The sequence below is a fragment of the Tachysurus fulvidraco genome, chromosome 20, assembly GCF_022655615.1.
Source record: "Tachysurus fulvidraco isolate hzauxx_2018 chromosome 20, HZAU_PFXX_2.0, whole genome shotgun sequence".
Classification (NCBI taxonomy): Eukaryota; Metazoa; Chordata; class Actinopteri; order Siluriformes; family Bagridae; genus Tachysurus; species Tachysurus fulvidraco.
Window position 1 is genome coordinate 11,871,126 of NC_062537.1, and position 23,901 is coordinate 11,895,026.

At 39.3% G+C, this 23,901-nt stretch overlaps 1 protein-coding gene across 3 annotated transcripts in view; it reads right to left on the reverse strand.

The window, feature by feature from the left end:
- The window catches only part of cadm2a (cell adhesion molecule 2a), a 339,485-nt gene that overhangs the window by 60,144 nt on the left and 255,440 nt on the right, over positions 1-23,901 (reverse strand). For 2 of the 3 annotated variants that reach the window (XM_027150212.2, XM_027150226.2), the window contains exons 2-3: positions 21,931-21,957; positions 5,320-5,469 (exon numbers count right to left, since the gene is read on the reverse strand). In XM_027150212.2, coding sequence (XP_027006013.1) covers positions 5,320-5,469; positions 21,931-21,957 — 177 coding nt within the window. The remainder of the gene's footprint in view (positions 1-5,319; positions 5,470-21,930; positions 21,958-23,901) is intronic. The other variant, XM_027150219.2, reaches the window with a different exon arrangement.

Here is a 23,901-nt window from a genome sequence, read left to right on the forward strand (position 1 = left end):
GTTCACATAATTCCAAATAATTCCAATATATCCAAATGGTTTTTAAAGGAGATGCTACAGTAGATGTAAACATGTAGTTCAATCAAAATCCCAAAAAACCTTCACAAGCAAATTTTTGTATCTTGGTTCGAACAGATGCTGGTTAACGACAAGCCAAACTTTTCCGTTTATTATGCTTACTATTCATAAAAGTCAGAAAAAACAAAAAACAACAACAAAAAAAGAGTTCTTGTTTATTGACGGTCCTATTCAGCATGTTACAGTAATGCCTTTCTTGTTACAAGTTTAAATGATATCATATGATCGGTAATGTGCTTTATTATCCATCATACTAATGTTTCTTTGCTACAGTACTTAGCCATCTGGATGCTAGCTAGCATGCAAAGCTGCCTTAGTGCCATTCTACTCCCACATTTAAAATCAAAAGGACAACACTTTAGAACCAAAGAGACAGTGTAATTGTTTTACAATTTAGTTTCTAGAAAGACACCATTTATTAACTAATTTCCACCCACACGAATCCTCATTAGCACTAAAATCTTTAAAGCGTATGTTGTAATACGGATTAAAATGCACTTTTATCTATTGTTTAATGCTTTTAATAAACAATATGCCTTTAATAAGCAAATCTACATCACTTTACTAGCTTTACGTTCGTCTCGAGTCAAATTACGCGGCACTGTACACTACACATGACGCGAATGTTGCTAGCATATGTTAAACACACACACAGTAGCACAAATAAAAGACGTTTAAGAAACAAGTGCTGATGGAGAAACATTTCCACAACCCCCCCTAGGCAGGAACAAAATGCTTGCCATTTCTCTTTCTCCCATTTCTCATTGTCACTCCTCCACTGTGCTAAACAGGCACGTATACACACACACACACACACACACACACACACACACACACACACACACACACACACACACACACACACACACACACACACACACTGGGATAAAAAAAAAAATCTCTTGCCACCTGTTTATATAACATGCAGCAGAATGAGGCGCTTTGCACTCACTCACTCACTCACTCACTCACACACACACACACACACACACACACACACACACACACACACACACACACACACACACACACACACAGTGTGTGCCTCCTGAGCAATCTCTGCTAAAAGCACTTCATTGTTCAGCCACAGACAGAGCTTGTGGTTTGGCCGCTGAGTTAGACTTGGACTGGATCACATTTAAAACATAAAAGATCTACTTATCGCGAATGTGGGGATCTTTGAAAAACCTTCTCCATCATTTCTCATGCACAAGCCCAATTATAATCACAAGTGAGCCCATGAGATATTTTTATTAAATGATTTAACAAAAGAAAATAGTGTTTTGAATTTGAGCTGGGGAGAATAAACAGCCCCCCCTCTGACTGTGAAAATTCTCCCTCTTAAAAACTAAGACCTCTAGTCTTAAAGCTCATGACTGGTCGATAAGCTTTCTTCAGTGGAGTCATTTACATAAATTTACATAAACAAGCCACAAGAGAGGATCTGCTATAGAAGCTGAGGTTCATGAGTCAATAAATGTCAGCCATGTTTTCACATGTTTATCATCTTTGCTATAGTACTCTGTTCGGTCTTCTGAAGTATGTTTGGTTATTGGTCCTGCTTTAGAATACTGACTTTCACTCAGGATCAGGTCCCAGCCGTCATGAGGACCTGGAAACACACGGCTGTACCAAATCTACCGGTAGGAGGTGGCGTGGGAAATTCAGTTGCACTGGAATTTTTTTGCGATTCCTGTGAACGTGAACGCAGCTCGTGCTCGGGAAGTAAAGACGATGATAAAACCATTAGTTCCAAAACACATGTGTATCATGAGTTTCAGGGAAACATTGTGGGAAACAGAAGAGGTGAGACGCCTTACTCAATATGGTTGTGTTCTGCATGCAATAAGATGCTGTAAGATTAACGCAAATGCACAGGGGTTTGATAGAATCTAGTGAGTCTGATACCAGGAGGCTGCGTAAACACTCCCAACAATCCTAAGATTTGGATCGCAGCAAACACGCCCAGTGTGAAAACCTCCTGCTGTATGACTTCCTCTGTCACACTGTTATGTTTCTGCATTATGTGGTTTATGAGATGCAGAATTCTTCAGTTACGCACGCTACGGCTCGAGCGAACCTCTGCGTCTGGCTGCTGTTAAAAGCTCTTGTTCCAAAAAACACTTTCCAAAGTAGTTCAGGCTCAGCACACCTGCATGTCACACTTAGTGCAATCAACACAGCATAACATCGCTCAGAACACTGACAAGTGCACCAGTACCCTGTGTCACACACAAACTCGCATTTAAACACACATACACACTCCAGCAGAAGCTGTTCAATCACGCCCCTCGCTTGGAAGAGTGTAATTGCAGGGCAAGTATTACCAGCTTGGTGCCGAGTGCAGAGGTGCACAAATGAATTAAAGAACACTTTAGAGAAAGCCACAGGCAAGGGTGAAGAGTTCAACAAGCTACAAATCTGCACTGGCCCTCGGAACAAGATGCACGGGTTCGCACCATGGAACACAAACAACTCCGAGTGTGGGTTTCATCTGAATTCACATAGCCATGCAACACAGACACTAAAGAGAACATATTACATATCCAAAGGTCACTCATTTTAAAATCTGTTGAATTTAGTGATTTAAGCTATTTCCAATTTTGATTTAAATGTAATAATATTTATTAAATGCTAGATTTAGGGGGGGGGGGCACGGTGGCTTAGTGGTTAGCATGTTCGCCTCACACCGCCACGGTCGGGGTTCGATTCCCACCTCCGCCTTGTGTGTGTGGAGTTTGCATGTTCTCCCCGTGCCTCGGGGGTTTCCTCCGGGTACTCCGGTTTCCTCCCCCAGTCCAAAGACATGCATGGTAGGTTGATTGGCATCTCTGGAAAGTTGTCCGTAGTGTGTGAGTGTGTGAGTGAATGAGAGTGTGTGTGTGCGCCCTGTGATGGGTTGGCACTCCGTCCAGGGTGTATCCTGCCTCGATGCCCAATGACGCCTGAGATAGGCACAGGCTCCTCGTGACCCGAGAAGTTCGGATAAGCGGTAGAAAATGAATGAATGAATGAATGAAATGCTAGATTTAATGCCGAAGCCTGTGCGCGCTTGGATCGACTGTATTCAATAACGAGTATGTTGTAGGGTTGATTTACAAAAGATAATTATGAGAATGACATCACAAATCATTTCAAGGGAGGAAATGTTATGTAAGTGAGATTATTATGCATGCTTAACATTTCCGGTAGTTGCAGCAAGTTATCTAATACATCAGACATGAAAGAGAGTCCCAGAAGAGGAAAGTGAACTTCAAGTAAAAGAGCTGACTAAAGCCAGCGAGATCCACTGAAATACTGTTCAACATCAGTTATCATGGGCATAACTTTGTTTTGGAGCATGCCATGGATGAAAATATAAACACGATATCATGATATGGAGTTTTCTGTAAAACACTAATAATTTTGATTATCTTCATGCAAATATTTTATCCAAGAGTAAATACTATATATAAAGTTGTTACAAAGTTTTTGGACCAGTTTCTGCTAATAACTATTTCCAAAAATAGTGGAGACACATCCTGAGTGTCCCCAGACTATGCTGAATATATCAATACTAAATGTGTAAATATGATAATTATGAACAAATTGTGAACTTCTTTTACGTGGCTTAATTTCAGTGTTATTGCCATCACAGGGACTAAGATGTGGTGAATATTTATGTTTTTCATGGTGATTTTGTCCTTACTTGTTTATCATTCAGAAAAACGTTTTCTTATTATTCCTAATATAATGATATTATTTTGTGTTCAACTGATGCAATCCAACCACCCTCCCATCCAACAACCCACCCACCCACCCAACCTTCCACCCATCCATCCACCATACCCTTCCACCAAACCATCCATCCATCCATCCACCCACCCATCCATCCATCCATCCATCCATCCATCCATCCATCCATCCATCCATCCACCCATCCATCCATCCATCCATCCATCCATCCATCCATCCATTCTTCCACCCAATTTCTGTACCACTAATCCTACACAGGGTCACACAAAGCCTGGAGTCTATCCCATGGGGCTCTGGGCACAAGGCAGGGGATGTCCTGCCATCAAAAATCATACCCATCAAAGGTTATAATCACACACATTCACACAACACAATATGGACAATGTAAAAATGCCTACAAATCAGCCTAGAATGCATGTCCTCAGGCTTGAGGAAGAAACCAGAGTAAACCCCCAAGCATGAGGAGAGACAGGAATCGAACCCCTGACCACAGATGTGCAAGGCAAATGTGCCATCTCTCCCCCTGCTGGTAGAAACTGCCTTCCAATAATTTAACACATGCTTACAAGATGTATTTATTTGCAATCACAATCACCAGGCCACAGAGATTTTCATAAAACGCATAAAGCACCAAACTGATAATCTGCTGATTTATCTAGATTTTTGAACGATACCAATAGAGCATATAGATAAATTATTTAATATGAAGCATTTAGACTAATCAGTCTGACCTACAATCCAGAGATGCATCTAAAGCATCAAACTGGTCTAAAGATGGCATGTAGATATTTTACAGCATTAATGTGATTTCAGATCTGCAGATGCTCTTAAGGAAGTGAGGAGTGATGTGATCAAATACAAGTAAACGCTCTAAAAGCCAGAGGATGAGCATGACATCCTACATCATTCATCAAATGTAATTTGTTAGCAGCCCACAACATAAATCATGCCACTGCCCTAGTTTGCTGTGTGTGTGTGAAAGAGAGAGAGAGAGAGAGAGAGAGAGAGAGAGAGAGAGAGAGAGAGAGAGAAAGAGAGAGAGAGAGAGAAAGAGAGAGAGAAAAAGAGATAGAGCACAGTACAAAATAAGGTACAGTACACAAAGGGAAAAGTCGTGAGAGATAAAGAAAGACGGTGTTATTGTGTGTGTGTGTGTGTGTGTGTGTGTGTGTGTGTGTGTGTGTGTGTGTGTGTGTGTGTGTGTGTGTTTACTGGTGACAGGGTGCTCATTTGAAGTAACACATTTCTAGAATTTCTGTTTTTTTATTCTAAACCAGCTGTAGTTTGGATGCAAAATCAAATAACACAGAGGCACCAACAAAACAAACACGAAACCCTCACGAAAACTCCATGAATCGATTGCAAACAGGCAAAGTACCAAGAAACAGAGCCCTAACTCTTAACCTTTTCATCCACCAACTAACAGGAGCCAAAACACGATCAGCATTGAGGTACTGGTCATTAAGCTTCTTGTTGTCCTAACATGCATAGGTCAGCCTCACTCACCTTTCTTATCCCCAAAGAAGAGGGTCTGCTGTGCTGGGTTTGACCACTGGAGGGAGGTGTTGTCATTATGATCCACGCGACAGGTCAAGTTGGCTGTCCCTCCCTCTGTCACTGTCACATTCTGGACAATTGGGAACTGGCCTTGGGCTCCTGGGAAACAGGCACAATAAGAAAAGCAGATTGTGGTTAGTTGTGCACAAAACGTGTCCTCAGAGAAAATAAAGGTTTGGTATCAGGTGAGTATCAGTGCAACACTGTATCAGCCTCCATCATCATGAAGGAGCATCAATGAAGTTTGAAGAGTATGGAGATTTTAATAACACCCAAACACTGGTGTTTTGGTAGTATCACAGAATGTGCTTCTTTAGAAAATTGTTCAAAATACTGCTTTAAACGTCTGTTCCTGATGATTTGTGGAATGCAAGGAATTAGAGAAACCTTGATTGTGGTACATGAGGAATCCAGGTTGTTCCACCTCCCAGGAAGTATGACAATATGTTCCCTACGGACAAAAAAAAGCTAAGCAGTTGGTTTTAGCCTTAGAAGTTTATTTCAGTTAGCCTTTGTCTCATACCGAACACACTGAGGCTGTGTGAAGGGAGCTGACTGTCTCCTAAGTGCCCTTGAGCAAGGTAGATTGGCCTGGTCTACATTAGTGTAGCACAGACAGTAAAATAAAAAAAAATATCTTGGAAATTGAGGCACAATGAGTAGCTCGCAGTGGGTGTTCATGAAGCGACTAAATAATGATAAAAACAATCCATCAAGGTCAGTCCCTGAGACGCAAGGTGTCAAGTTTTAACGAGAGAAGTGAGTAAAGCTTTAGCTCAGTTAAGAAATTATTCACAAACTGACATCTTTTGCGGCACCCCAGGGTTGGAGAACCCAATAATAAATGACCTTGCTCCGAAGAGCAATGCAGAGAGGAGAGATAATGAAAATGTGTGCATATATAAAGGAGACCCAGGAGAATAAGTGATAGATGAATAATCCATGTGTATTTATAGTGTGGCAATGATGCGTCTCATGCCACAGGTCAACATCTACTCTACAGCCAGTGCGTAACAAGCAACCAGGACAGGTGATGTGATATCACACTGAGACAATGAGGAATAGGAGATAATAAAAGACAGAGAAAGACAGTAAGTGAGCGAGAGAAGGACCGTTATACACATGCATCAACCGCACAAAAAACTTAACTTAAGTGAAAAACTTAAGTTGACTTTGGGGACACACTTTTGGGACATGACTCCGGAAGTGCTCTTTAAAACACAACAGATTATGCTGATTTAAGGAAGATAAGGTGGTATAATGTGGCCAATGCAACACAACACGGTTTTATTCCTCTAATACTCATCATGAAGCAGTGCTTTTTGGCAATCCTTTCCATTTTTAGTTTATTAGGAAAATTCATGACATGAGCTGGAAGTTCAGCGGTTAATCTGTTAGATTACTGTTCAGAAGGTTGTAAAGTCTAATCCCAGGACCACCAAGCTGCCACTGCTGGCCCCTAAAGCAAAGCCTGTTACTCTCACATGCTCTGTCACATAAACAAGATAAATGTAAGTTGCACTGGATAAGGATGTCTGCAAAATGCCTGAGTTTTTATATTACTATTTGTAGCTACATTTAATGTTCCACAAAACCAGTCAGTTCCTGTTATCGCTTGCATTATAACAGCTATAAACAGTTGTTCCCTTTCTCTAGACATAAGAGATTCTAGAATTAAAAAAGTAAATCTTGAGAAAAAAAACACAGTACTGTAGAAAGTCATCATCCTGAAGACTCTCCCAAGGTAGAAAACTTACCGACTCTTTCAAAGAGCTGACACTTGAGACTGCTTACATAATCGTCTCCTTACAGAAATGCCATAGCAACAATTCTCCATTTTTGTTTGTTAACATGTTTTCAAAAACCTACTTATTATTAGGTAATATTCAGGTATGTTTAGAGTCTGCATGTTTGTAAGTCTGTAAGTCAATGTGAATGAACGGTTACTATAGGAACAATAAGGTATCAGAATGAGTGCATGAATACATATAAGCCTTATAGCCAAAACAACTATCAGAGCCGGGCTGAGAAATAAAATTTATGGATAGTATTAGAAGTCATGGTTCAGTAGTGATGTGCTATGAAATAAAGGAAATTTAAACAACCGACAAAATGCTACATGTGTAATGAGATGATTCCTGCTTTAGCCTAATAAACTTATTTCTGTTCTTCCATGTTGTCATAAAATTCTAAACAATTGCTGTGAGCAAAATGTGCATTGATTTGGGAAGTTGAGCATTTTTTGCTTGAAGTTTGGTGAAGTTGGTAAACCAATATACAGTATATATATATATATGGTCAGAGAGTCTGACTCATAACCCTAAGGTTGTGGGTTCGAGTCTCGGGCCGGCCACGACTGAGGTGCCCTTGAGCAAGGCACCGAACCCCCCAACTGCTCCCCGGGCGCCGCAGCATAAATGGCTGCCAACTGCTCCGGGTGTGTGTTCACAGTGTGTGTGTGTTCACTGCTGTGTGTGTGCACTTTGGATGGGTCAAATGCAAAGAACAAATTCTGAGTATGGTTCACCGTACTTAGCCGTATGTCACTTCACTTCACTTCATATACTGTACATGTAACATTAGCACTGTCACCATGGCAATAAACTTGCCATACTTGTTCTCTGCTTATAGTTATATATGTACACCTTTATATGTAAGAATTCTATAAATGTCCCATATCATAATTCATAGTTCTTTCACAATTGCACGCAATACATAAGGTAGCATTGTAGGATTTAGCCGAAAGGATAACACGCAAAAACCGACTTCTACAAATGTAATACATGCTCATATTTGTAAGCACAATCACCGTCCCCAGAGTGATTTTCAGGCACAGTAAATCAATTTGTATTGACAATGCCCTGTAGTTTTAACTCTAGTTATAAAAGCCTCAAACTGCAAAGCCTCAAATCATTAAGCAGGACACACAAAATGGACAAGCTGTGAAAGTACAATCCTTTGTAGATCATGTTAAAACAGCTTACATGAGTTCTTAGGTGGAGGTTACCATGATTTGACACGCTCTACACTGTGCGTATACTCACAAGATCTTTAAGATTAAGACGTTTTATTTGCCACATACACAATTATATACAATATACACTCTGCAGTGAAATGACAACCTGGGTCAATTCTCCTAGACTGTGCATTTACATAAACTACATTTAAGAAACTAATTTATTCATGCATTTTCTACCGCTTAACTATCTCGGGTCACGGGGAGCCTGTGCCTATCTCAGGCGTCATCGGGCTTCAAGGCAGGATACACCCTGGATGGAGTGCCAACCAAGGTCTTGGGCTCTGTTGCATGTTTCATTCACAAGTTGTTTAATGATGTTGTCTAAAACATCTGGGAACTAAGATTTCATCCACTTTTTGCTGTAATAATAACCTTCATGATTTCTTTGAATTCTGTGGACTTAACAGCAGTTTGAGTTAGACAGAAAGCATGTGTATTAGAGCACTGCTGTTACTTTCTTAAGCTTATTCAAACATTGTATTAAGAAATTGTCCCAACACACACAAATAAAAAACCACAACCAAAAAAAAGTCAACTCAAAGTGGCTATTTTGTATGCTATATTGTGAAAGTATGCTTTTTTTTTGTCCTGTGTCATTTTTTTCCTCAAGTAGCATGAATATGGGTTTTTGAAAGACTTTCATCGATTCCAGATTTCTGGCTTCAGCAATGACATCTGGATCCAAAACAATTTCATTCTCTAACTGTGGGTTGTAGAATCTAGGCTGATATGCCTGTGTGGAAAAACCTGGCTTTCTGTCCTCCACTCCAATGTCCATCTGTCACATTTTGAGTCATGTGCTAGCTGTTACCTAATTTGTAGAAATTAAATAATTGTCATTTAATACAAAAAAAAATTAAAATAAAAAATAAATAAAAAACATTCACACAAGTTTGGTGGTATAACAACACCAGACGTTGCTTTTGCTTGGAAAAAGAGGCTAATGAACCACGCAGCACACGTAAGAGCCATTTTCACCTATGTTGACACCAGTGCCGAGCTTGACTTAATGAGCCTTATACTGAAGAGTGGCGGCAAGTCCCTCTAAGGAGGATGTGTCATTTCCAGTGCTGATTAAACTCTTCCATAGAAACAGTGGGAGTTAAAAATGGAAGAAGGAAAAAGAGAAAAAGAGAGGGAGAGATGTATCTATGTTAGTCTAGGTAGGGAAAATGAATTATTCATAAGGCTTTTGCGTGAAGCATTGCCTGCCAGCAAGTGTCTCTTCCTTCTTCCGTTCCTCCCACCCTTTCTCTCACTATTCTTCCCTCCCACCCTGTTACTCTACCGGTTTCCTTCTACTACTCTCCACTCGTAACTTTATTCCACATATTTTACTTTCTCTCTCTCATTACTAGTGGAAAGACTTCGAAAAATGTGCAAAGCTGTCATCAAGCGTAACTCTGGAGAAACTAAAATATATGATATGTAAATCTTCGGTCAATATTTCATATTTTTTTCTAGCCTTTACTTTTATTTTAAAATGTTGGAAATAGCAAAAAAAAAAGAGGCAAGAGAGAAAAAAGTAACCCTATTTATGGGTAGGCGTATTCAGGGTAGATCTTTGGCTGGTGCTGTATTCAGCATGTGGTGTCTAGAGATGACAGAATGTTGTGCACTCATAACTTTGTCTTTGCCATGAAAGCAGTACCGTCATAACCCCATTGTAAATATTCATAAATACTGATGTAACTTTTAAACTTAAGGCATCAGCTCTGAACACAAGTATTCAATTCACCCATGAAGACAAGAGAAAACCTCATTATTGCCCTTTACTTTGTGTTCGTACACGTCATCGTTTAAATGGACTTGAATGGACCGCTGATCTCGACTTGCCCCAGCAATGCCCAGAGCAATCAGCACAGAGCACGGCTGTTGTAATGAAGTAGAATTTTACTCTGCTATTGCCTTGAGCTGCTGGAGAAAAGCAATTAAACATCACAGCGAGTTACTCAAGAGATGGAATAATGGACTGACGAACACAGGGGCATTAAGGTCACGCTTTGTGGTCCGGGCATGATCGTGGGCTTAATACGCCACATTAGGCTTACTGTTCTAATTTGCCTGTGCCTATTATTGTGACATTGTTCAAAAGCACAGAATCAAAGCTCTGGCCTGGACACTATTTCAATTGATCAAGGCGTTGGACTAAAAGCTTGGGTTAAAGCCAGGTCTTCATGCTGGAGAAAATGTAGGCCCCCCCCCCCCCCTTTTTTTTAGTATTATCTGGGTGACCGACATTCCTGCTTCTATTTTCTCTCTACATGTGCACATATATGAAGTGTTTGAAGAGTGATGGGAGAATTTGCATTTAAGTTTTGTCACCTTTCTGTCCCTTCCACCCTGCTGCTCCTGGGAGACTTGGTGCATTGTGGTGATTTGATTAGAACTGGCATATTCCAGTGTTTGCTTAATTGAGCAGTGAAGTAAGTTCTTCCGCCCTTCCCTCTAGCCAGACCCGGCTGAGTGAGATGGGACTCCCTAGGGATCGTCGATGTCTGAGCTGGGCCACAACCCTTCTACCTCGGTGTCTTTCTCACTCTTCATCCATCCTCTCACTCTATCCCTCACTGTCAATCAGCTCATTTCTGTTCCCTATCTCCCTCTCACTATCTCATCCTCTCTGTCTCTCAACTCCATGTGTAAAATTAGCTCCTTTCTCTCCTACATCCTCAACAACTGTCCCCCAGTGGGAGAGACAGACGGAAACAGGCAGGGGATGACTGTGAAAGAGAAAAAGTTGAAAATGAGGGAATGTCTGAGAGGGAACAATATGTTTTTATTGATATGATGCCTTGATTAAGGTGTTTAAGGCAAGCTTCCTCCTTTTCACCTTCATAGTCTGTCTCAAAGCTTCGATATGAGCGTAAACCTCCTTTTACACAGCAACAGCTCTCAATCTACTTTTTCAAAATGAACTATTTGCTTGCTGCATTTATGCAATTTCAGTTCTTCCAATTAGGACTCCAATATTTTTCAGCTAAGGCTATACACATACAACGCGTCTGTACCGCATGTTTGATTACTTCAGACTAGAATTCTGGCACATTTCTCTGTACTAAATGTAAAAAAGAAATCAACACTTAACACCTGTTTACACAAAACTCAATTATAATGTGATCCTAAGGGCAGTCGTTGCAGCAATTAACATGTATGCATAACAAAGGTTTGATGGAAATGAATGGTTTAGAAACTTAAGCTCTAAATCTATATTATTCAGCCTCTCGTGGAAATAGTAAAATGGGAATATAGAGATAGGAATACTTTTTAGGGCAAGAACCTGTGGTCAGCTATTACCGGTGTAGTATTGGGGTTTAATCCTGCATGTACTTTATGAAACCTTGGGGAAAGTGTAACTAATTGGAACGATTTGTGAATAGAATAGGAATGATTATGAATGCCAGGATGACTTATGAATGTAAATGAATATAACACTTGCCCTTCAACTACTGTATATGTGTTAGGAATAAATAGATTTTCTGTTTTTTTTTAAATGTCTGGAAATGTTTTGGAAATATTTGCTTTTGGTGATTGAGCAGGTGCTATAAGTGCTATCAATAAAGATTAGGCTTAAGTATTCTTTTACGAAGCTGCAAAGCATGGCTTAGAGAGGTAGAGAGAGAGAGAGAGAAAGAGAGAGAGAGAGAGAGAGAGAGAGAGAGAGAGAGAGAGAGAGAGAGAGAGAGAGATAGCTGCTAGCCTGCACCTTAAATCCTGGACATTGCTGTAACCTTTCAGAGGGGAGCCTGAACAAGCTGACCTTTAGCAGGACTCTGTAGCTTTGCCCTGCATCTGCAAGACCCTGCAGACTTCCTGGGGAAGACAAGCCTCTAACCTTTAGCCTAGTTTTATACACACACACACACACACACACACACACACACACACACACACACACACACACACACACACACACACACACACACACACATGCATGCTCACAGATGCACACACACTTTTATAAACATACACGTAATGCAAGGTAAGAAAAGGTCATCTTTACAATCAAGCTGGTTTTTATTTGAGATTTACTAACGTGAAGGAAGTGTGAATGATGTTACAATTATTACAATTTAAGAAGATGGCATTTTTCCTTCAACTCAAATAATAACATGGAAACAGCATGCTTATTCTGCAGTCTGCCATATGTGAGTCAAAGGAGTTTGAGGAAATATCAATTTGAATCTAGCTCAGCATCTTCATCCCCCTTGATTAGCCAGGTTGGCCCATGCGGGGGAAGTTATTGCAGACTTGAGACCCAACAGACAGGGACATGGCCTCGGGTGTGCGAAGACCAATGCTGCCAACCCCGTCCTGCGAGTGGCCAGATGTTTGGAGCTATGTGCCAAAGCCTGGAGAGGAAAAACAGATGGCATTTGGGTGATCTATCCCATCTACCCCCTTCCGGTGACAACAAACGCATCTCCAGACATCTATGCATGCTTCCAACCCAGACCGTTTATTCGATACGTCAGTGTGAAAGCTACAATTGGAATGATGTGAGCTTAATAACTTTTTTCCTCGTTGCTGTGAGATGCTCTGAAATGCCTGTGAGACACCTTTCTCCAGTTTGGAGGAGGCGGGCAGGGGGTAGCTGTGGGATGTAAGCTTACCTGTCCTTGATCATTTCCTTCCCCAGCAGTGACAGGCTTTTCTGGGGATCGGTGGGGTAGTTAATGAGGACAGCGGTGCTCTCTGTGGTGAGAGGAATCGCGTTGGTTGTTATGCAGACTGAAACAGAGCCATGCTCTTGTTTTATATCTAAATCTGAATTATTACAGCTCATAAAGTTTCCCCATTTCTGTCTTATTTCGGAGTAATGGAAGATTCACTTTAAAGCTCCAATCAGGTGTATCCGCAGGGGGCAAAACAGATTTTAATTCAGCAACAACAAAAACAACTAAATCACTATGTAAAAGTATAATATGGTTGTTAACCATCTCTTTTCTCATCCAGGCCATTTTTTAATTTTTTTTTTTTCATTTCATTTCAGCATCATGTGAAGTCCAACAAGACTGGGACAAAGTTCTGGAAAGGTATTAATCAGTATGTGGTTCTGAAAAATACCTCCAACCTTGAACATCCCATGGAGAACATTATATTAAAGAATATGGTACAGTTTGCCTAGAGGAGGGTATTATTCAAGGAAGCAACCAAGGGGCCAAAGGCAACTCTGAAGGAGCTGGACAGAGCCACAGCTTAGATGGGAGAAGCTGTTCACAGAACAATCAAAGCCCAGACACTCCATAAAGCTGGGTTTTATTAGAGTGGCAAAAGAAAGCCATTATTGGAAAAAAGTCATATGAAATATCATGTTGGAGACTGTGAAAAAAAGTTTTCTGCTTTCATGAGGTCCAAATTTACCTTTCTGGCCTTGGTACAGAGCACTTAATCACCCTCCCTCCCTCCCAAGCTGGCCCTTTAATGCCATCTCCTTTCCCCTTCTGCCCCCACCTACCCCAACCTATTGAATATAATAGGCTTTTTTTGTTGGTGTAAATTGATGACATTTAATCCAACTGAAGGCCACAACAATACAAAATGTGGAAAAGTTCAAGTGGGTGAACCCTTAAACAAGGTCTGGAAATGTAAAATAAACCCATTTTGACCCTGGGGTTTGATAAATGAGCGTGGAGATAACGTTCACTAAGCTAATTATTGATGTACACTTAATCTGAGCATTTTATTACTGATTCCTAATTGCTAACATCTGCAGCATTGTTGCCTAATTAAGAGTTTTCCCAGAATGCACCAGTGCTGCGGGAACTCGCAAACATGGAAATAGCGCTGATTTTCCAGGGTTCATTTTGTGAATAAATTTAATTACACACAGGAAAAGCGACATGCTACTTGCAGACGTGAAGCAGGACACACTTTCTAAGATACACTGTAATTTTTGATTTAGAGAAATTGAATTAATTGTAAAACAACAAATGAACTGGCATCAGCACTTTTACTTTCATTTACACAATTAGAGCAGTGCACAGCTGTTCCTGCCACTGTAAACAAACAACAAATTTGAGCAGTTTGTTAATTGCAGCAAGGCTGGCTATCATTTCATTATAAAGGATGGATTGAGGGAAAGTGAGATAAAGCTGCAACAAGCTGAACCTGAACAGTATCAGCTCATGAAAAGACACACAATCGTACACACATACACACACCAGCACAAATGCACATGTACAACTACACACCCACTCATGCACACATACGCTCGCTATCCCTCTCTGCTTGTTTATAGAATGGCTGTGTTTTTCATGCTCAGGCTGCACACAGGTAGTTACTTTAACACCAGCTGCGACTCACACACTCAACCCACTTTGCATCTAACAGCCGGTCATTTCTGGTCTAAAATGCAGGTGACATATTTTTGTTTATGCTGAAACAAATACTTGTACGTATTAACCTACTGTGAAGTCAACCCAAGTGCAGAGGAAAAAAAAGCCTTTGCACTGTTGTATAATGGATTTCTGAGACAGGTGAGGTTGGCTGGAGCGCTTAGAGTGTTTAAACAGTGACAGATGGTGAACAAACACGATATAAACAGAGGATAAGCCGCACAACTAACATGCGACTACAGATAAACAGATAATTATGAACACAGGCAAAGGGCAAGAACGGCTCAGTATCGCTAATTGCAAGACTTTGTAAGGCCTGATTAAAGGTTTTAGTTTATTTATAGTTTGCAGGAATGATGAACAGAAACTGGAGAGAAAAAATGTTTGTGAAGCAATCTTATGGAGTTAAGACATGTTATTGGACAAAAAATGGCTATGGCATAATTAATATACTGTAGTATGTGTATCAGTACTACCTATGTCCCATGTAGGATTTATTCCCATTCACACCTAATGGGATTTTCCCTGTTCAGGATAAAACACATACTAATAATGATCGCATGAATGAACAAACAGATTTTTTTCATCCTTTGTCATGTTCTCTTGGTGGAAGAGATGCCAGCTCTCAATCTACTAAATCATAGGTAGGACATGCTATTGTAGTGTTATAATTATAGTGTGATACTGTTACTGTAACTTTAATGTTATAAACATATACAGTACCACATAGCAAGTGTGCAACAATTACACGAGTATCATGGTCTGGTCTTTTATCAAATTAAGCTACCAATAAATAACAATTTTTAAAATCCTTTTAAATATATTTTCTGATCAACATTTTTCTAGCTAGTGCTCTTTACTTCTATGAATTACTGTGTGCACATGGATAATGAAATATGACATCTAAAGCTCCTACACTTTCTTTGTCCTCACATTTTAGTGGCACACTTATAAGAGTTTATAAAACTAATTTCCGTTATTTATCATTAATCTGCACATTTTTTTTGCAGCATACAAAATACCAAATAAATCTTTTTTAGCTTTGCTTAAACTGTGTTTTTTTTACTTTAGTAGGATATGTTTACTGGCACACAATACTGTATGATAAAGGATCTACATTACACAACTTGGCAAGTGCACACGACAGCAAAATCTTAATCTCATTTCCATGAAAGCGATATGACGGCTAATTCTTTTTTTGCATTTTGGAAATGTTGATGACTCTATCAAAGATTTTTATACATTTTTATATTTTTACGTTGCAGATTATTCCACTTTTTTGTGTTTTGCAGTTTTCATAGTAAAGATGTACATGTCTTTTGTTCAGAACATGAATAAACATGACTAAAAGGCATAAATCTGTAAGGGATGAAGACAATGGCTTTTGGCTATCCTATAGATAATAGTGAGGATGAGTAAGGTCAACGTGAACAGTAAGCCGATAATGGAAACTAAAGAGGAAGATAATAGGTGTGTTCACTCTGAAAAGCCCAACAAGATGAAGTGCAGATGATGCACTTATTCACATTCAAGTGTGCATTGATGCTTCATGCACTCCACAGTCACGGCTTTGCTTACGTCGCAGAAAAGAGAAGGCGCTGTCAGGCACTGACGCTGGATAAGAAAACATTCTGGGACACGACTAATACTAGATAATCAGAAGAGTGGACAGGTGTTTGTTTGGGGACTGTTCAAATTGCATGGAAATCCTTAAAAATAATTAAAACATACCTCATATTTCACAACTACTATAGTGATTGACTTGGGTATAATATGTTAATGTATACAGGGCATTTGTTATAGTGTTAAAATACTGCAGCTAGCAAAAATACTCAGAGAAAAAAAGAAGGAATGAATGAACAGACAGACAGACAGACAGACAGACAGACAGACAGACAGACAGACAGATAGATAGATAGATAGATAGATAGATAGATAGATAGATAGATAGATAGATAGATAGATAGATAGATAGATAGATAGATAGATAGACAGATATTTGGATAAATGGATAGATAGTTTTGTCCTTGTGAGACATTTTCCTGGTCCTCACACAGGACATTTTCTTTCTTTCTTTCTTTCTTTCTTTCTTTCTTTCTTTCATTATTTTTTTAAATCATGTCCTCACAAGGATACAGAAAAAAATGTGTGTGTGTGTGGGAGAGAAAGAGAGAGAGAGAGAGAGAGAGAGAGAGAGAGAGAGAGAGAGACAAAGAGAGAGACAGAACTCAGACACTAACACAATCTTTTCTCTGTCTATATTTTATTCTAAGGCTCACAGTGTCCTGTTGACTCAGTGTTTAACAATGTGGCAAACAGTAGCAGTGAAATTACACACCAGCAGTGTGAAGGACACAGCACTGTAGTAAAGAAGAAGAAAGTAGAAGCTATAAAACTAAGGGTTTAGTTTTACCACAACACCTAATTAAATAAAAGTCAGGAGTAAAATCCTGATTCGTTCTCTGTGACACTGAAGCAGTAGATATTATATAAGCGAGAAGCCTTGCACTGGGCCCTAATAAAAAAAAAAACAAGCTTCTTTTTACACACAGTACTTCTTGTGACATTTTGTCTACAAGTTGATGTTTGGAAATAGCTAATGCCTTCACCAAGTGATTGCCAAAATCCAAAGACTCGAGGCCAAGCGCAAAAGCTCTCCAAAACAAACAAACGGTTTTGCTACTACGGCTGCCAAACGAGTATCGCACACCTCTGTTTAGATCAATATAAATATGAAACTGAGTGCATGATGCCAATAACTCTATTAAAATGCAAATAAGATGAGGGAATGTCTCTTTGGCTCAGTGATCTACAATGCACCTCCTTTCTCATTACTAGAACAATGGATTTCCTATATCGTTCTAAGAGATGCATTGCAGCAGACATGGAACACTGTCTGAGACTGAACTGGGTGCGGTTTGTTTAGGCAGGTGAGAACAACCCAATCATAGTGGCGTGTGGACCAAAACAACCAATCGGAGAGTATCTGAGCTGAAGGCGCTCACAGTCTGCTCCCAGGAGAACTCTAGTATGAGTTGATTGCAGTGAAGTGATTCGACACTAAATCAACTCAACTGCAGGAAGTGAAGTGAACCAAACATGCCGTATATTATGGGATGTGAGCAGCTCTTTTTGTGTTTTGGTACAGACAAGCTGCTAAACTGAGCCATGAGGCACAAAAAGACTCGAACAGAAATGCGATGTGTTCAAGACGTTAACATATATGTGGATGGATACATGAAATGTTTTCAATTTCTTATCTATATAACTGTATATACATTTATACAGTGCCGTAAACACTTGGCAAAGGTTTGTGTACCTTTTGTTTTATCACTTTATTGCTGAAAATGGTCCAAACACATGTTTTGACATACAGTACATGCCCCTCAGCCAGTTTTTTAGTTTTTCTAATTTCACCAAACCAGATAGGAAACGATACTGAATGAAGTGATGCATGACATTTGCTGAGATTCATAGCTGACAAATGAACTAACAGAAACAAAAGCATCTGAACCAAACTGAACCAAATCAGAGACGGCATTGCTTCACTTGGTGCTTTTGTCATTACCATGACAAAAGCTGTAGCTATTACCAAAGCTGTTATAAAAAAAAAAAGGTCAAGGTAACCTTTTCTAAACAAGACTACACAAGCCTAGCATTGCCAAAAAGCCATCAACTGTGCAGCATTTAAGCAAATGTCAACAGTATGAGAACCCTGACTGGATGTTAGAACTGAATCTGTCTTTTCAGCATCAGACGGCTGACGGTACCTGCGTCACTCAATGCCTCGAGGTGTCCTGCTTCAATCGGTGTTCAAATGCAAGTCCACTTTGTGTATCTTGGCTTTCATGTGTATGCACATTTTAGCAGCAGAGGTTCATGTAGGGTCTACAAACCTCACCTTCCTTATTGAAAGTCATGCAGTTTATTCTTGGGGACTCTATGTATCCTGCTGTAACCTACAGTGAGGTATCTGCTTCGTACCTGAAATTAAAAAAAAATATATATATATATATATATGTGTGTGTGTGTATATATATATATATATATATATATATATATATATATATATATATATATATATATATACAAATATATATATATATATATATATGTATATATATATATATATATATATATATATATATATATATATATATATATACACATATATATATATATACACACACACACCGTATTTTCCGCACTATAAAGCGCACCGGATTATAAGGCGCAGTCTCAATTACGGGGTCTATTTCTGTACTTAACCTATACATATAATGCACCGTATTATAAGGCGCATGCTAAAACATTTGGTCTACAGAAAAGGTAACGGAAGCAAAACAGTGAGTTTAGTTGAACTTTATTCTACTATTGATGTTGAATTCTTTCGCAGCAGCTCTATTCCCATTTACAACCACATAACTGATAGCCTGTAGTTTGAATTGTGCCTCGTAAGCATGTCTCTTCACTGGTGCCATTTTTGGGGGATACCTACCGGAGGCTTGGCGGAGGTAGGCGTACATACTGTACGTATTACGTAATGTTCTCTGATTGGTATCGTATCTGATCGTAACGTCCCTGTGTCAGCGGGAAATGGTCCGACAGTCAATAGAGCGGACTGCTTACCAAAGTCGCACAACATTTTTACAGATTTCTGGAACTCAGTAAACACATAAGATGCTTTTTGAGAAAATTTAAGGCTCTTGGGTGCGCCTTATAGTGTGGAAAATACGGTATATATATACCACCAATCAAAAAAAAAATACTCAAGGTCTGGAGAGTTAGAACTAACTAACTAACTGACTAATATTTATTGCACTGGTTAACAAGAACAAATCATCATAGATATAACTATGGATAACAAAATAAAAAAGCAGGTCAGCACAATTAAAAGTAATTTTTTGTATAACTGCTTTTACTAGAGGCCATAAACTATAATTTCTTCTTGTTTTAGGGTGTCCATATTAACATGCTCACATTCAATTTTTGTGCCGTGTGACACACTACAGTGGTGGTTTATTGATGACTCAAATGATTCTCAGGGCTTTAAAAAATCGCATGACACATAACTTATGACATACTTTTCATACAGCTAATTGGAAAAACACAAAAGTTGAGGACTGTCTGGAAAGCTGCCGACCCTAATTCACAGTAAGTTTCGCATGACATGTGGCATGGTGGCATAGCGAGTAGCGCAGCCGTCTCACAGCTCGAGGCTCCTTGGTTTGATTCCTAGCTCAGGTTACTGCCTGTGTGAAATCTAAAATTCACCATCCTCCTCACAGTCAGAAACTTTTTCGTGTTCACATTGGGGCCACTGAGGGGTTTGACAGGCGCAATCTCACCTCTCAGTTTTCAAGGAGATGACGGTTACTCCTTTCTCTACGAAAGTGTCCGTGTGGGATTTCTCTGAGTTCTCCAGTTTCCTCCTACATCACAAAGACATGCTGGATTGGCAGCTCTAAAGTGTTTCTCCATGTGAATGAGTATGCAAATGTGTGTGTACATGGTAGTCTTCAGTGGACTGGAAGCTCAGCCACACCAGTGTTCCCAGCATTTGATCATAATCCACTATGACCCTGACCAGGATAGAGCAATCACTATTAATTAATGATTGACGTGCCCCATTACCAACTGAAGGTACTAGAGCAGAGCCTCTGACAGAAACTCTATTTTATTTCACTTTGGGCTAATTACTGCAAGCAGCAGCAGGTAAAAATCTTAGATACTAACTTCTGCATAAAAAAATCCTGTACAGTCCTGTACTTGTATCTGCGCCCTCCCTTCCAGTCACCACAGTCATGACATTTATGTGAAGTCATTTTTTTATTTCTAATTAACAGCTAATAATAATAATAATAATAATAATAATAATAATAATAATAATAATAATAATACTAATAATGAAGAAGAAGCAGAATTATTATTATTATTATTATTATTAATGTTATATTCTTTTTGATTTTTTTCTATGTTCTTTTAGCTTTATTTAAGTGTTGTCAAAGAAAATATATAGAGTTTCGGTGACTCTGTGAGTCTACTGGTTTTAGATGACAGGAATAAAAAACACTCAAGTGTTCATTACTATTGGCCCTCCCCCCTGAATGTATCACACTGTTTAGAATAGAATAGAAGCCTTTGTTTTGTCACATATAAATACAGAACTGTGAAATTCTTTCTTTGCATATTCCCACTTTGGAGATTGGGCCATGATACAGCAGCCCTGGAGTAGAGAGGGTTAAGAGCCTTGCTCAAGAACCCAACAGCGGCAGCTTAACTGTGCCATGGCTTGAACCTCGATCTTTCAATTAACAACCCAGAGCTTTAAGTGCTTGATTCACAACTACCCAGTTTACTGTTGGTTATCATGCATGAAACAATATCACGTGTTTGTACATTTCATGTTTCTTCAGATTTAATAGAAATACTGAAAATCATAAAAAACATAATTCAGGTTCTTTGAATGGTGTCTCTAGATATACATGAAAATCCCTTTTAGGATGATATTAAATGTTATGATCACTAACACACATTTATCTGCATCACTTATTAACCAAAAGCACCAGTTCTTTCTCCATGAGTGAGTGAGTGAGTTCGATGTTTTTCTTTGCACTTCCTTTTTTCTTTTTCAAATTCACCATCCTCCTCCACATTCAGAAACTTTATCTTGTTCCACAGTGGGACCACTGAGGGGTTTGACAGGCGCATTTCTCACCACTCCGTTTTCAAAAAAATGACAGTTTCTCCTTTTTGTTTATGTAACCTGATGAAAACAGAAGGCACGAAGAGGTCTGGGAGCAAATAAACCAATCCAAAAATGACATCAAAAAACATGATGTTATTTATATTACAATCAATTCAGACCTCCGTGTTAATACAGAGGCTTGATTGTACAGCATGCTGTAGTGTGCTTTGCAAAAAGAAAGCTTAGAGGTGCTAAGAAGCATAAAATACGATGCAAGGTGAAAGTGATGATGGACAGAAAGAAAGGCAGACAAGGAGAGAGGGATGACAAGCAGAATGGATAGCTGCATGGAACTCTGGGTAGTGAACCCTGCTCCTCTCGCTGGGCTCGGTGGGAGGAGAAGGCAGCGTCTGGCAGGCTTGTAGAAAAGATAAGCGAGCTATCGCTACACAGTTTATTGGTAATGGTGTTCCCCCATTAATCAAGGAGCTGGAAAGATGGAGCATTCCACTCACCTTTCACTTTGTTTTTCGTTGCCGCCGCTGGAGCGCAAACATGGGGGGGAAAGGGTGAGAACGGGTGAGGAAGAAAAAAATGGAGGAAGAGAAAAGGGAAAAAAACAATTGATTAGAGTAAGCTACACTCAAACACCAGCCATCTAGCATACTACTTATTCCGTTCAAAAAAAAAAAAAGATTCAATAAAAAAATAAATAAATGTCTCAGCTGAGTGCGGTGCATTTTGTATTATACTGGAACTACGGAGCTAATGCAGCGATTCCGATCACAGATTTCCCCTGATTCACATCCATTGTCGAGATTGCATGTCATTTCATTTGATGAACGGCTTCTAGTTAAATGCTGCAAACTAACATATCCGTATTGTTTTCAAATAAAAACGAGACACAATGAATCTGTTCCACTGCTTAAACAGCGTCGACAAAATCTTTCTCCTGAGAAGCTCGCTTGCCGTGAGATTGGTTTGGCGACGCTGGAATAATACTTGCAGTGTCAGATTGCCTTTGTGGAAAGGGCGTGACAGCTCAGGCAAACAGCAATGCTCTGCTGTGCTATTAGCTCCTGATTGGCTATTGATCACAAACAACACTCCGCATGAGCCTCCCAATTAGCAATGCGCTGCATGTCTGATGCTTTCACAGGGAAACACGCCTGAGGAAACATTAACATAATTACACCATTTGATCTTTTGATTTGTTTGTTGTTGTCTATCTTTTGCACAATCCGGACTTCCAGACTGTTCAAGATGTCAGGACACAGACAGTGTAAAAATGATTTGGTTGTATACAAGCCTATTCTGTATTAATCATTTTACCAAAAGCCAAAAAAAGTCATCTGGGGCTGTGAATTTTGTGTATGTGTTCGTGCGTATGAAGGTAGACACTCAGCACTTTTTCAGTATAACTGTTTTTACCTAGGGGCAATATATTCACAGACAAATTCCAAAAAACTAAAATATTTTTCCCCCCACACAAATCTTTATATATTCAATGATATCAAACCCAATTCTGCTCTCAGAGATGCGCCAAAATGTGAAGCTGTAATCTTTAACCACTAAAATGGTGTAAATTTATCCCAACAGACATAAAAATGACTCAAACTGAAAGCCAACTGTGCCCTGACAAATTTGATATCAGACTTGTAGTGATAAAATAATTCATTGTTTATTCTGATTGAAAATGACTGATTCCATTCCGCCAACAGACTGGAACACCAGAGTACAAGTAAAAAGGGTTAAAAGCATAAGAGGCTCGGTGATTAGATCCTGAACAGACTAAAATTTGAGTACAGTACAGTACAGTAAGCTTGGAGAAATGTGAAAAATGATTCCAGTCCTGGCCAAACAAACAAGAGCACCGGTAAATTACTACAGAGAAAAAGAATGACTTGAGAATACATTGTTTTTTAAATAAAATAAAATCTTTTTATGGTACAAATTCTACTTTTATTGATGACTTAATCATAAGGCTCATAATGATCTTATCTTCATGATCATCATGGTTATATAGCGTGAATAAAGACACTAGTCAGACATTTCTTTTCTGCGTGATATGATATGATATGATCAAAGTCACAAGGACGTAAAGACAATGTGTAAACTTCAGGATAATAATCATATACTTAGCTGTCACTTTTTAGCATTTTCAGGTTCTGAGCATTAGACTGGGACACTAAAGCTTTCTTTTGCCTGAGGGTTTAGATAAATAACCACCCCTCACCTAATAGCAGTATAATAATAAGAAATTATAATTCTTGCTTTTCCTTACTATACTTTCTCTCACACAGTATATGTGATATGTAGCATCAGAATGTGGGACCCCCCCAATCCCCCAAAACACACACACACACACACACACACACACACACACACACACACACACACACACACACACACACACACACACACACACACACACACAGGCAGCATGTTTCAATGAGATTCTCCTCACCATGTGGACTGGCACATTG